This window comes from Schistocerca piceifrons, chromosome 2 (assembly GCF_021461385.2).
Source record: "Schistocerca piceifrons isolate TAMUIC-IGC-003096 chromosome 2, iqSchPice1.1, whole genome shotgun sequence".
Classification (NCBI taxonomy): Eukaryota; Metazoa; Arthropoda; class Insecta; order Orthoptera; family Acrididae; genus Schistocerca; species Schistocerca piceifrons.
The window spans coordinates 466184890-466201184 of NC_060139.1; the positions used below are offsets into that span (position 1 = coordinate 466184890).

General features: G+C 41.6%; 1 protein-coding gene across 2 annotated transcripts in view; it reads right to left on the reverse strand.

Moving 5' to 3' along the window:
- Positions 1-4498: 4498 nt before the first annotated feature.
- LOC124777713 (mucin-2-like) overlaps positions 4499-16295 on the reverse strand; it is a 107634-nt gene continuing 95837 nt past the window's right edge. For both annotated transcript variants that reach the window (XM_047253210.1, XM_047253211.1), the window contains 3 exons: positions 15397-15582; positions 14028-14160; positions 4499-4655 (listed from right to left, as the gene is read on the reverse strand). In XM_047253210.1, the coding sequence (XP_047109166.1) occupies positions 4519-4655; positions 14028-14160; positions 15397-15582 (456 nt within the window). In that variant the 3' untranslated portion in view covers positions 4499-4518. The remainder of the gene's footprint in view (positions 4656-14027; positions 14161-15396; positions 15583-16295) is intronic.

Consider the following 16295-nt stretch of genomic DNA (forward strand, 5'->3'; position numbering starts at 1 on the left):
ATTTACAGTTTTCAAAAATATTTTACATTAAACACAAATGGTAGATTTCTATGCTATGGCGCTTTTGTATTTCTTTATTAAACAGATTAATTCTACATCCGGCTAAACTGTCTTTTGCATGCAGTTCTACCATTCACACTATGAACTGAAACAGCAGGTAACTAGTCAAATTTGCAGTCTAATTGTTTATTCTTGTAACTTACTCCTTTAGTCAAATAATGAGTGCACTACATTATTTTACTATAATGTCTTTCTAATAATAAAAACAATAAAGAGAAGTTAGCAACATAACCAATATCTGTATTATATGGTTGGTGGAGACTTTATTGGACTTTTTATTCATTTTCTGAATTTTTTATTCTTTACTGAATGCATAATTTAACTGCAGACACACTCAGAATCTTGCCATGTTAGCATGCCAACTGCTAATGGTTGGCCATCAGTGTATTTAATGATGTGGGATTTCCTGGCAGCAGTTCACAGCCAGCTGTGGCGCAGTCATAATCAATGTGATCACCAGCTACACATCACCCAACCTAGACTTCACACTTCATGATTGATGTATGCATATGAACCCACAACATGCAGCATTACACACATAATGTCAATAACATCAACTGCACTATTCCTGGGACTAATATACAACTCATGAGTGGTGTGGTATGCCCATATCAGACACCTTCTTATGAGGCTAAAATAAAATGGTCTCCTTGCACTGACCCATACTTGGTAAGTTGCACAGCTTGCCACAGTACTCACCCAGTAGCTTTAGCTGGTGCAACCTCAGTTACATTAGGAAGTGACCTTTTACCACAGTTGCTGCATGTCAAATTAGGCAAAATACAGTACTGCTGCATTAAAATCTGGATCGGAATGATGTCTTCAACAATGGACAGTGCTCCACTCTTGGGAGCAGTGGAAATGCTGCTCCATATCTGAATGCCTGTACATGGTAGATAAATGTATGTAGTCGAGAAACCTACCTCTAGGGCTCCCAACTGTTCAGAAACTAGCTAATATACATAAAGTTTGCTGGAAAAGCTATGGTTTCTCCACGAAAACACAGAGCTCCTTACTGAATAGAAATTACTACCCAAAAGGAACACGTCCTGAACAAACCAGCGTTGAAAATATTTTTTCTAAGTTACTTTTGTTATACAAAATTCATCTGCTTGCCAAACATGAAACAACAAATATCAACAAGTAATGCATGACAGCTACATAAATGCAGTGGGGAAATATGATTAAAATATTTGTCAACTGCACAACCATATGAGAGTACTGTTTTCGCTTGTTCTGGTCTCCAAGCAGAATAATCATACTCCCTCCCTCAAAACACATCAGTGTTATAACAGAGGGTGTGGCTGCAAACCTCCCATCTCATAGGCCATTTGAATTAGCAAACACCACCCCCGGTAGCTGAGTGTTCAGCACAACCGAATGTCGATCCTAAGGGCCCAGTTCGATTCCCGGCTGGGTCGGAGATTTTCTCCACTGAGGGACTGGGTGTTGTGTTGTGCAAATCATCATCATTTCATCGCCATCAACGCACAAGTCACCAAAGTGGCGTCAAATTGAAAGACTTGCTCCCGCCGAACAGTTTACCCAACGGGAGGCCCTAGTCACATTAGCAAACAGCTGTTGACACCTGGTCCCAGTTGCAGGGTGTCTAGTTAACGACTTCCAAGAGGAAAAAAATTGTTTTTACTATTTCATATAATGACTGAACAAATTAAAAAATTTCAAATGCTGTCGTAATCTACTCATGAAGAGGCATAATCTTACGTAAAAAGTTTAACACAATAAGTCAATATACTTTCAGAAGATCATTACTTATGAATTGGATGTGCAGTAGACAACATCTAATATCCATCATAAGGGTGGGTTTCAATCACTGCAAATGCTGTGGTCATCTCCACAAGTGGGTACTGGAGATTCATCAATTTGTTCATTTTAGTCAACTTCAAAAGATTCTTTACCTCACTTATTATTTTTGTGTGTCCACTATTGTGACCGGAAAGTAACTTTTGTGCAGGAAACTAAGTGAGTCGAAACACCAGTTTCTCACGAGTATCACTACTACGCTTGCATCAGAAAATATATCTTCTTACAGTATCAGCATGGAATTTTTAAGGGACATACACTGAATTGCCAAAGAAACTGGTATAGGCATGTGTATTCAAATACAGAGATATGTAAACAGGCAGAATATGGTGCTGCAGTTGGCAACACCTATATAAGACAACAAGTGAGTGGCACAGTTGTTAGATTGGTTACTGCTGCTACAATGGCAAGTTTTCAAGATTTAAGTGAGTTTGGAGTTGGTGTTACAGTCGGTGCATGGATGATGGGACACAGCATTTACAAGATAGCAAAGAAGTGAGAATTTCCCCGTATGACCATTTCATGAGTGTACTGTGAATATCAGGAATCCGGCAAAACATCAAATCTCTGACACTGCTGTGACTAGAAAAAGATCCTGCAAGAACGGGACCAATGAAAACTGAAGAGAACCATTCAACATGACAGAAGTGCAATCCTTCCACAGATTTCACTGCTGAGCCATCAACAAGTGTCAGCGAGTGAACCATTCAACAAAACACCATTGATATGGGCTTTTGGAGCCAAAGGCCCATTTGTGTACCCTTGATGACTGCACGACACAAAGCTTTATGCCTCACCTGGATGAGTTAAGACCAACATTGGACTGTTGATGACTGGAAACAAGTTGCCTGGCCCGATGAGTCTCATTAAAAATTGTATCGAATGGATGGACATGTACAGGTATGGAGACAACTTCTGAATCCATGGACCCTGAATGTCAGCAGGGCACTGTTCAAGCTGGTGGAGACTCTGTAAAGGTGTGGGGCATGTGCAGTTGGAGTCATATGGAACTCCTGATACATCTAGATACAACTTTGACAGGTGACACATATGTAAGCATCGTGTCTGATCACCTGCACCCATTCATGTCCTTTGTGCCTTCCAACAGACTTGGAAAATTCCAGCAGGACAATGTAACACCCTACACGTCCAGAATTGCTACAGAGTTGCTCCAGGAACACTCTTCTGAGTTTAAACACTTCTGCTGACCACCAAACTTCCAGACATGGACATTATTAAGCATATCTGGGATGCCTTGCAAATTGCTGTTCAGAAGAGATCTCCACCCCTTGTACTCATACACATTTATAGACAGGCCTGTAGGATTCAGGATGTCATTTCCCTCCAGCATTACTTCAGATCTCAGTCGAGTCCATGCAATGTCGTGTTGTGGTCCTTCTGCATGTTCTTGGAGGCCCTACACAATATTAGGTACGTGCACCAGTTTCTTTGGCTCTTCAGTGTAGTTCACCATCTGTTCCCAGAGGGAGCTTTTGTACAATCCCAGTTCAACTGATAGTGCTATATCTACATGTTGCTTAATCATAATTTACAGAAGTCATCAAAGGGCCAGAAACTGTATAAAAATTTCATACCAAACAAATTAGTGTATTTGTGCTATTTTTTACCTTTTTTGCCCCTCAATAATCTAAAAGAATTGTATTTGCAAGTTTCATGGCGTATTCCTATGATCTGTTATCATCTATCACATGTTGTGGAAGTACTTAAAAATAAGTCTGATGTATTACCTATGTAGTTAGATGTTGACTGTACATATTTTTAATATAACTAGGAGTACTATCACCTGTGAGTGATTTATGTATCTTACAATATACTCTAAGCGTCATAAAAATGCAGACAATATACCATATGGCTTTTGACCATTCCTGTAATGCCTAGTTTTTTCCCAAAAAATTATCTCTACTTTTGACAACAGGTTTCCATTACCATTTTTCGATAATCATTAGCTTTGCTCACCATCAGATAAATGACTGATTTTTAATTGACAAGATGATAAATTTTGTGTTAGTAAATATCTGCAATCAGATGTGCAGATCATGAAGGCAACAAAAAGTGGCTTTTAAAGAAAGTAGGAATTTGTTATATTTGCATATAAAAAACACGTGTAAAGGAAAGTTGTTTAACTAATACAAAATCAGAAAACAATTGTAAAAATGCGAAATCTATCTTCTCTAATATGATTCTTCTCTGATATGAGACAATAATGGGTTCTCCATTATTAACTAGTGCATTAACATTCAGCAACAGAAATATATAATGTTCCTGATGGTCTCCCAATCAGCTTCCTGAGAACACTGATTTGTTGATAATTGAAATGTTTCCTGTTGTTTTACTAGACACCAATTCCAATATTCAGCACTCAATGACACTGACGTTTCATAATATAACTAATAATTTTTCATAACGAACTGTCAGAGAACTACAGTTACCTGCCAAAATCTGTAACTTTCAATTTTTACCACTGCTTTCAAGGAAATAGTTGCTGATTAAACATGCCTGATTGATGCAGGCCAAGTCTTACTGATTAAATTTTAAAGTAGTTTTATGGGTTATTTTATGAAACATATAACCAAATAAATAATATCACTCTTGGTGGTTGTAAATGTCAAGAAATCAGTTTATTTTTTTACTGAGAGGGTTGGTCATTTTACCCAAAATCAGTGTTACATGAGTCTCCTTATCAAGTACAAAATATAAAAATGGATGCGTTGCATAAAATCTCTCGATTGGTCCATAAGCAGTTAGCTCACCTGTGAAAACAAGCAAATCATTTTAATATTTTCATTCTTAGACTGTATTGCAAAATAAACATTCCTATAGTATGAAATTCTTGTAAAGAGAGAAATGTTCAATTTATTTAAAAAAAAAAAAAAAAAAGCCTCCAGGGAACAGTTATTATGTTACCCTATTTACTTTGATGAAGTTTCAAAATTGAGAAAGAAGTGTTCCTTTCTTTTTGCTATTTTGAAACATGCAGAAATCAAGGTTTATTGTAAATTTTTTTGTCAGATTCTTATTAACAGAGGAATTGTAATGTACATCTTCCAAAAGCTCATAATACACGAAGTTCTTACTGCACTAGAGTAACTACAATGAAAACCCTCTTAATTGTCCAGATGGGCTATACAGTAATATTATTTTTTCAAAAGTGTTTAACTTATGTATGGCTTACATAGTCTGTGGCTGCTGTGAATTGTTAAGTGACTATGTAAGTGTGACAAGCAGCCACAAAAACTGGTTGATGACAGTGCAGGTCAAAGTATGGTACAAATTACCACAGTAAACAAATAAGGATGAACAACCAATAGATCTGGGAAACATGAGTTGATTAATGATTATATTTTGAAGCTGAAAAATTACAGAAAAATCCTAAGATAAAATTTGCAGAGGTTCATATGATCTGAGAATCAGGACATTGATTTAGCATTTATTGTGTTTTGAACAAGATTCATCGATATTCCAATCATAAAAAGAAAAAAGATTCATGGAATATTTCTTGTAGCAAATTATTTTAAAGTCATCTTTTCCATTGTGTGTCTAATTAGCAATTACTGTACCAACATCACCACTACTGTTGTTCACAAGCATGGAGTAGAAACAGTTAGAGAAAATTACTTCCTCATGGTGAAAGATCTACCAATTTATTGGTAGAAGTATTTAATAACTATGAGGTATCAATAATGAAACATGGACAGAACTGCAAAAGTCAGTCAGAAAAAAATATAACTTGACAAACTGGGCTGAATGATCCAGCTAATCACTGAATTGCCAACAGTGAAGATGGGTGTTGATCTTTCAACTTTACTATTGTATCTGTTGATGTTATTTGCAACTAAGTACATGTCAAGTAAAGGTCAATCATAAAAAGTAATATTTATTTATGAATCAAAAACTGATATTATTACATTCTCTTCAAAGTTCAGATAAATAATTTGGGCCTACATGGTTTTCAGTTGAGCTGTTGTCCATAGAGTTGTTAGTAGGTTTTTGAGGTGAAGTGTTATTAAGAATCCCTAATGTTTTTGTGACACTATTAGCTAGATTTCACAAAGAACAATGACCTTTTCCAGTCTTCAGGTTACTTAGAAGCAACAATTATTTTCAGGTGAGTGTTAGTTATATAACAATACAGACAGAGTATGCTCTTGTGGCGTCGATAGGTCACATCGGCAACGTAAAACATGATCTTTGAACTCTAACTGCTCTGACAAGCCGCCATGTTAATAGTCCAGTCAGCCTTTGTACCTTGTACAGTGTACACGTGTAGCTTTCTTTGTGCTGAAATATATGTATGTATAGACATTTATGGGAACAGTTTGTTGCATATACAGTTATCTGTATTCCCATTTTCCATATTGGTGACCCTGAAGTTTCTACGTCTTCCGCGACTTCCGTGCTGGCTGTGTGGAATCAAAAGGTTTTGCATTCGGCGCCATGGCTGCCTCACCCAACATTTTATATGAGGATTTGGAGGCTCAGCTACTACTACCAGGCCACTCTAATCCCCTGCCAATGGTTGTTGCACCACTAACGGACAGTGATTCACAATCTCCAACAAAGTTAACCTCAAACTTTGCAGCTCTACAATGGCCAAGTGTTACGCCGTTACCTGAGACAATGGACTCAGATTTTATGTCACCGGACTGTGCATGCCAACATGTGAAAGGTGAAGTGGACGATTTCCAGAATCGCGTAACGATCAATCACTTGTGTAGTGTTCAAAGGCACAAAAATTCGCACACGTGCTTTGATCCTCTATGCGCTGCAACATTGGTTACAGTAGTGCTGTGTGCAACGCCATTCATGCAAAGCGCTCACATAGTCAACTGCTATCAAGCTATGCCAGTTTCGCCTTCCTCACAATTTAATAACAGACATTTTTATACATCAAGTTCGCCAGGCTCAACCACCCGATCTGTCGCCCAGTTTCTCGACCACATGGGTTCAAGCACACCCGACGGTGCTTCACCATCCAGGAATGTTGTACCATGACAATGTGACTGTCAGCAGGTTTCACCAGTGATTTATAGTTCTTCCGCACCAGGTGTGTTTCCGATGTGTACAGAAAACTCTTGATGCTGCTACACCAAGTACCAAACCATCCCCCCGCCAGCCTCCCCTCACTCACAGGGGGCCCCAATTCCGACCATAAAGCCGCTCGCTCCTTCTGCAGTGCCGTCTGCACCTGCCGTGCTGGCCTTCCACATCATTTCCAAGGTGGACAAATTAAGTACTGTGCCTTTAACCAGTTTACGGGCCTAGCTCACACACCGCTCATCCATTCGTTCCCATGGTACTGACTGTGCCAGCTACGTCATGCTTCCATGACTCATCAGGGACATTTCAACTGGCCATTGATCGGGACATGTTTGCTAGTAACATGCCCCCAGTAATGTTGGGTTACAGGACAGCCTATCTACTCTACTCTACATCCATACTCCGCAAGCCACCTGACGGTGTGTGGCGGAGGGTACCCTGAGTACCCCTATCGGTTCTCTCTTCTATTCCAGTCTCGTGTTGTTCGTGGAAAGAAGGATTGTCGGTATGCTTCTGTGTGGGCTCTAATCTCAATGATTTTATCCTCATGGTCTCTTCGCGAGATATACGTAGGAGGGATCAATATACTGCTTGACTCCTAGGTGAAGGTATGCTCTCGAAACTTTAACAGAAGCCCATACCGAGCTACTGAGCGTCTCTCCTGCAGTCTTCCACTGGAGTTTATCTATCATCTCCGTAACGCTTTTGCGATAACTAGATTATCCTGTAACAAAGTGCGCTGCTCTCCATTGGATCATCTCTATCTCTTTTATCAACCCTATCTGGTACGGATCCCACACTGCTGAGCAGTATTCAAGCAGTGGGCGAACAAGCGTACTGTAACCTACTTCCTTTGTTTTTGGATTGCATGTCCTTAGGATTCTTCCAATGAATCTCAGTCTGGCATCTAATTTACCGACGATCAACTTCATATGATCATTCCATTTTAAATCACTCCTAATGCGTACTCCCAGATAATTTATGGAATCAACTGCTTCCAGTTGCTGACCTGCTATTTTGTAGCTAAATGATAAGGGATCTATCTTTCTATGTATTCGCAGCACATTACACTTGTCTACATTGAGATTGAATTGCCATTCCCTGCACCATGCATCAATTCGCTGCAGATCCTCCTGCATTTCAGTACAATTTTCCATTGTTACAACCTCTCAATACACCACAGCATCATCTGCAAAAAGCCTCAGTGAACTTCCGATGTCATCCACCAGGTCATTTGCGTATATTGTGAATAGCAATGGTCCTATGACACTCCCCTGTGGCACACCTGAAATCACTCTTACTTCAGAAGATTTCTCTCCATTGAGAATGACATGCTGCGTTATGTTATCTAGGAACTCCTCAATCCAATCACACAATTGGCTTGATAGTCCATATGCTCTTACTTTGTTCATTAAACGACTGTGGGGAAGTGTATCAAACGCTTTGCGGAAGTCAAGAAACATGGCATCTACCTGTGAACCCGTGTCTATGGCCCTCTGAGTCTCGTGGATGAACAGCACGAGCTGGGTTTCACACGACTGTCTTTTTCGAAACCCATGCTGTTTCCTACAGAGTAGATTTTTAGTCTACAAAAAAGTCATTATACTCGAACATAATACATGTTCCAAAATTCTACAACTGATCGACGTTAGAGATATAGGTCTACAGTTCTGCACATCTGTTCGATGTCCCTTCTTCAAAACGGGGATGACCTGTGCCCTTTTCTGATCCTTTAGAACGCTACGCTCTTCTAGAGACCTACGGTACACCGCTGCAAGAAGGGGGGCAATCCTATCACAGGACAGCAGGCCTTCCAAGATACGCTGAAGGTAACCCCACCCCCCACCCCTCCCTCGTGCTTGTGGAGCACCTTTTCGAGTTACATCAAGTGACTGACAACAACTCTAAATTTCTATGTCTTGTCACGCACCTCCATGACCACTCAGATTTAATTTGTGACCTCCTTTCGCCACCACTGCCACCAAAATACGAGTTTGCCAAGAAGATAATATTGGACCGATTCGCCTGCTCACCACAGGAATTAATAAAATAATCAAGATCCTGTACAAGGAACACCTGGGGGACCCCACTCCGTCACAACTCTGGCGCCGCCTTCGGCTACTTGTGAGTGAACACACAATGCCGGACGTTATGCTGTGGATGGTATAGTTCACCAAGTTACCTGCTGACCTGCAGATACACCTGCTACTGCACTCTTTCGAGCCTAATGTCTCTCGCCTTTGCATCGCAGATCAGCTGTATGCACTACTGCGACAAAAACCACCAGCACACCTCTCACCGCTAGTTGGCACTACGCCTCCTGTTTACTGGCCATCTGTGGGCAGAGGCAAGACTCATTCTGCCTCTAAGCCATCTACACCACTGGGCAGAGCTCATTGGCTCTCTCCTCTTTCTGAGCACTCAAGAATCGCACATGCACCATACGTCGTGGTTTACATTCTGGAAGAGATCAACGAGGACAAATCTCCTCTGCTGTCACAATCATCGCCACCGCCACATCTGGCTCATCCTTACTGTTGGTACCACAAGATTTTCGGGGATGAGGCCAAGAAGTGCAGATTACCTTGCCAGCATCCAAACGCCAACCGCAGGATCTAAAAGACGCTGAGTCCTGTGGGGAACTTCACAGGCGTCCTCAAACATTGCACTCCCTCCACTCGTCCTCTCAGCCGAGCAGTCATTTATACGTGACCGACATTTCGTCCAGACTTGTTTTCCTAGTCGACACAGCTGCTGAAATGTCCATCATACCTACATTGTTGGCTGCTCCCGTTTTTTCACTGACGAAGTTGCTTTTACGCTCTGTCAATGCATGAACATTACAAACTGTCTGCTCTGCTAAAGTTATGGTGCGTCTGTCTCCTTCTCTACATTTCCCATGGACTTTTTACATTCCTGACATTGACTAACCAATTCTTGGTATGGATTTCTTGTCCCATTATAAACTCTCCCCGAACATAGTCCAAGGTTCAGAGCTACACCACTCTTCTGACACTCAGATACCGCACTCAGGCACTTGTGCTCGTCATTCTGTTTCTGTTGCGACACAGATTTGGTTTACGAGTGCTCCACCCTTGCGAACAACATTGTGACCTGTGTCACTAATCTATTGTCAGAGTATGACACAGTGGTGCAACTTTGTTGGCAAAACAACAAGTTGAAACAATGCATTGCTCACACTTTCGACGAGCTCACCGCAGCTCATACCTCGCTGCTGCAACTGCAGTCCAAGTTCCTTCACCTGATCAACCTTCATCAGCAAGCACCAGCACCGACACTTATCAGGTTAGTTCAAAAACATTCATTGCATGTGACGATTCATGTTCAGTGATCTCAGCACCCACCACACACCCGCTATGAGCAGTGCCATGTGTTTCAAACAGTGCTTCTAATGACAGTCGCATGCGTGATGCGAACACACCCCACCACGCAGACAGCTGCCCCGCGTGTTGGTAAACATTCCCCCTCTCTCATGTGCCAACCACGTGATTCGGCGGCCATCGCCATTCCCCGCATGACGCCACCGCTTCTCTCGCCCGTGCCAGTTACTCAAGGAGTTACTCAAGGCAAAGCTAACAACAGACAGTCGCTGCACATTCCGATCCGCTCCTTGCTGTATGTGCAGCATGTGGCACAAACGTGGCAATGTTTCATTGACTCAATCCTATGACGGTTTGAGTTCTGCTTTGCATACCTGGATGACATCTCATTTTCAGCAAGTCGACAGAGGACCATTAAAAGATCATTTATCCCATGTCCTCCAGACCTTGAACTCCAACAGTGTCAAGGTCAACAAAGATAAATTCCAATTGCGCCAGTCTTCTGTGACATTTTTGGGTTACACGGTCTCAGCAGACAGAATACAGCCTCCCAAATCCTGCATGTGCAGGCTATCACGTCATTTCTACCCCCAGCTATATACAAAGAACTCCGACATTTCCTGGGTACTATAAATTACTACCGCCAACATCTACCTTCTGCCGCCGCCATGCAGGACCCGCTGGCGGACTCGATTCCCGGCAAACATTCTTCGGGCCTTAAGTCAGTCCATTGGGGGTCTTCAGGGCTCTAAAGACAGTGTTAACTCTTGCTGTTGTGCTCACCCGCCCCGATCTGTCTGCCAAGTTGTTCATCACTACGGACGCTAGCGACATCGCAGTTGGGGCAGTATTACAGCAACGCAAAGGTGACATGGTTTCACTCCTTCATTTCTTCTCTAAAAAACTGTCTACAGCACAGAAGAAATATTCTGCTTTTGATAGAGTACTTCTGGCGGTCTATGAAGCCATCAAACACTTTGGCTCTGACATCGAGGGCCTTTCTTTCTTCATCTTTCGACATGGTCCCTCAGTTTACTATGGACGTACACTACATCAAAGGCATGGAAAATATCCCCCCCTGATTCTTTTCGCAGATCAATACTGTCTCACGCATCATCGATTTATCTGACCTTGCCTCTTTCCAGGCCCCTGATGAGGAATATCAAGCTCTCTTCATGAATCCTCAGACATCGCTTGTGTTTACCAAAGCCAAGTTCTCCAGCGTTTTGGATGAAGTGTGGTGCGACTCTTCTACTGGCACTGTACGGCCATTGCTCCCTCCCACGTTGCACTGACAAGTCTTCGATGCCTTGCATAACCTCACCCAACCTGTCGTCCACACCACCACATGCCTCATCACCGAACATTTTGTTTGGAAAAATGTTAAGCAGGACTGTTAAACCTGGGCACGCAGCTGCATTTCCTGCCAACACAATGAAATCGGACGCCACACCTCTCCCCCCCCCCCCTTGGCAAGCTTGACATTCCGCAAGAATGTTTTCGTCTTGTACATATCGACCTTATCAGCCCTCTGCCACTGTCAGAGGGCCACAGATATATCCACTCCACAATCAACCGCATGTCTCATTGGGTGGAAGCTCTTCTTTTACCCAAGGTCACAGCAGAAACCATGGCCAAGGGACCTACCTCATCATGGATCGCTAGGTTCGATTGCCCGTCCGCCATCACCACCGACCAGGGTTGACAGTTCAAGTCTACACTTTTCAAGATTCTATGTAACCTTTGCAGTGACAAAAAATTTCATACAACAGCCTACCACCCGCAAAGCAATGGTTTAGTGGAACGATGGCACCGCACCCTTAAAACAGCACTCAGGTGCCATGACTGCCTCTGGTCTGAGGTGCTTCCTTGGGTGTTACTCGGTCTCTGTTCGACCTTTAAACCTGACTTACAGGGAACCATCTCTGAATTCGTTTTTGGTGAGAACCCAGTTCTACCCGGGGAACTCGTGGATTTCCCCACCTCCCCAGATTTTATTAGTAGAATGCGCACCCACTTTAGACATGCATGGTACACCTGCCTGTCAGCCATTCCTCCCCGGACACTTACGTGCCAACCGGACCCATCATATGCTCCCACATTATGCTCAGGGCTGATTCCATTAGACAACCCCTGCAATCCCCATACCTCAGCCCCTCTGAAGGACTCCAGAGGGGCGAGACGACGTTCGACATTATGGTTAAAGATCACCCACAGACTGTTTCGCTACACAGGCTCAAGCTTGCTTTTGTGGACTCCGACACCTCTCTGCCGTCCCAGTCAGACCATCTGGACGAATTTTCCATTGCCGAGCCCAATAATGAATTAGCTAATCCCATGGTAGGGTCTTCTCCTTCCGATGATTCATCACCGCAGTTCGCGGGTTTCCCAAGCAAGTCGTCATCAACCCCATGCGCAATGTTTGATTACGTTTCATCTACTGGAGAGATTTCCTCCCCAACTTTCAATTTGCACTGCAATGTACCACCTAACTGTGTTGACACTTTCGACGACCATGTGCTCGTGCTCCTTACAGACACTGCAGACTTGACACTCAACGAGGAACTAGATGGAAAGATAGTGCGTAGCCTGTCCCTCCCCTGAGAGTGTGATCCATCAAGAGTTCGTGCATTCATCTCCTCGGACGGCTCGATCTGCATTAGGGGCAGGCATGCTCGTACGCCGCACCCCTCCCCACATCTCTACTCCCGGGCCGGCCAACGCATTGCCTGCCCCCGCTGGCTGTCTGATTACAATGTGGGTCTGCATCCCATCACCACACCTTCGCATGCCACCCTGACTGAGCTGGAGCTTCCAGTCATTTGCCTGCCACCTCGCAATACTCACTTCAATGCTGATGCCCACACGACCTCCCCTCAGGCTTCACAGGCCATACTCTGTACTGTGGAGGGGGGGGGGGGGGGCTGTGTTGTGTTGATAGGTCACATCGACCACGTAAAGCATGATCTTTGAACTGTAACTGCTCTGACGAGCTGCCATGTTATTAGTCCAGTCAGCCTTTGTACCTTGTATAGTGTACACGTGTAGCTTTCTTTGTGCTGAATTATATGTATGTATAGACATTTATGGGAACAGTTTGTTGCATATACAATTATCCATATTCCCATTTCCCATACTCTAAAAAAGGAAAAGAACCTTAGGGTCAAACTAAATATAATTCTACATGAGAGGTTGTCCTCAGTTGTGGGCATATTTTATGTACTCCTTGACACATTCTTATTTTACAAAAGGAGATCTACTGGAATGAGGTGGAAGTCTAGAAGAACTAGAGGATAGAGAATGGTTAAAGTAATAATGGTTTTGTGATGTCTCACGTTCATGGGAACACAAAACTGCACTGCAAAAGTTACAAGAAGTAATGCTAAGAGAAGAAATAATGGCAGATGTGATACCAGCATCAAAAGCAAAGTTGACAGTTTACAAAATAAATAAATAAATAAATAAATAAAAGTGTTTCTCAAAAATCAACTACACAAAGAAAAGATAACTATAAAGAAGTTGAGATGCTAAAGAGAAGAAGAAGACTTTCAAAGTTCAGGCAAAAGAGACGTCAAGGAACGGTAAGCCTAAAAGTTGGTCATGCAAATAAGGAAACCTGTTGAAATTCATATTCTGACTCCTAGAAAACCAATTACGTATGAACTCGCTGGAACAGTCAGAGTACATATGTAAATTAAACTGTAAACACAAGAACTGCTCAGAATAGTAAGACATAGTACTTACCATTTTGTGAATCCATATAATTTCTTATGTTAACTTTGATGGTTTGTTCAATGTTTCGTACATAAAGCTCTGGATCATCACTCATACCAGTCAGATTTGCTCTTTTGGGATCAAAAATGTCCCAGATGCCTAACTGAAATAGTTAATTGAAAACAAAGTTTATATACTGTGATGTATCATGTACAATAAACACATTTATAACCCAACCAAATGAAAAGGCAATTGGTGCATTTTGCTACTGTCAGAAGAACAGACACCACATATATATAATTAGGCAATGACGGCCAATGATAGCTTCAGCGCAGATGCACACCAAGCCCGAACTCTTATAGGAATTGGCAAAATGCCATGAGTAATGAGGGTAATGGACAAGAGGCACTACATTAGTAGTGTGTGGATAGATTGGGAATTTGAGTCTGACAGGGGGTGTGCTAGCTTAGTGCATGCAGGTGGGATGACCACTGTGTTCTGATAAACAGCACATCTGCCTAGTAAGCATGAGACCTGGGTTCAAATCCCAGTCTGGCACAATTTTTCAACTTCCTAATTGACTTAAATCAATACCCACTCACAGCCAATGTCTGTAACTCCTTTGTGGCTTAATTCATAGTGATCGCAGGATCAAGATTGTGTCTGTTCTTTCAGACATGTCCAAAAGAACAGACACCCTGAAAACTATTCCTATACTATTTCCTTTCTCATGGAGAAGAGAGGTAGGTCGGGGGCATGTCACTTATACCCCAGAATTAGACAACCCATCTGTTATGAGAATAAAGGGGAAATACAGATGACAGTGTCATCTTTAAAAACTACATATGTTCATATACTACTGTAAATAACATGTGCAATGTCATATACAACAGTGACAGGAGAAATTTTAAGCATGACAATCTGTAGGGAATGTTACATTTAATCCCTTAGAACAAGGTTGCACATCTAGAATGTACACTGCCACAGTGTATCATATTCGGATAGCCAATCGAATCAAATCAATATAATGTAGAGTACACAAAAAGTATAATTTTGTAACTGAACAGTGTAAAGTCACATACTGTTCATCTAACAATTGAGATCACCAATAATCTGTCTTTTGAGCACTTTTCTAATCGGAAATCAGGATAAGGAACAAACAGTGCCTTAAAATTGAGATAGCTTACCTACCAGGAGGGGATGAATGATTGTGTACACAAATACAAGAATTTTTTATGGAGGCATTCACACATTTTAACAAGGGATACTGTCTTGAATGAAATAGACACTGTGCACAATAAACCCTATTTAAATAAAAAAAAGATCATTTAAATTGATTCATAATGGGGAACTTAATTATTGTCAGCTATTTGATCTTAATGCTGATACATTAATATACCTTTTTTAGGGATGTTGACAGAGAAATATCACCATCTGCCATAAATGTTGGTATGACAGCATTCACTCTTGTGAGAACCAAAGCTTCATACACCAGCCGCAATGGATATAAACTTAGAGAGTATATGAGGCTTTTTAATCCACATTTGTCCACTGGCAAAATTAAGAGAAGCTTATACTTATCATTCTGAAATACAGAGTACAAGACAAATTTTCATTAAAATAAAGTGTAATTTTTGTAAGATAATTCAGTCCTAAAAGTAAAGTTCAGAAGTAACATTACACACTATTACACAAAAGATGGAAAAACCTGCACACTACTGAACAATACAAGAACAGGCTCCTCAAAACCATAAAACAATTGAGGAAACTTTTGAACTTTGTGTGTCATTACAAAAACTGATATGTTTAGCTTCTTGTTGGATCTGTTACAACTGCTACTGTGTTTGTTATAAAAGGAGTTACACAATATAGAAACTTAATTGTAGTCAATGCACAGCTCTCTTTTTGCACACAATACAAACCAACTGTTTTCTTTTATGTACAACCAATGATATACTGTGACATGGGATAAGTTTGATCAGTTATCTGCTGATCAAAATGCACTCAACTTCAAATAGTGCTTCACTTTCCACGCCTCCTGTTAGTTTCCTGTCTCACAAACCTTCCTGAGTTTTTCTCTCATTCTGGTGCTATAAACTCATTTCACATTATTTTCTTAACTGTCACGCTCTGTCTTACTCTCTTGCTTGCTTGCCTCTACAGAACCCACTCAGTCTTTGTATTCTTATCTTCCTCCATTGCCATTTTTTCATCAGCCTAAGTCTATCTCCAACTATGCAATGTTTGGAAAGTATTCTCTTAAGTTTTCCCAATGAATCAGTTGTCTGTTTTGATCTC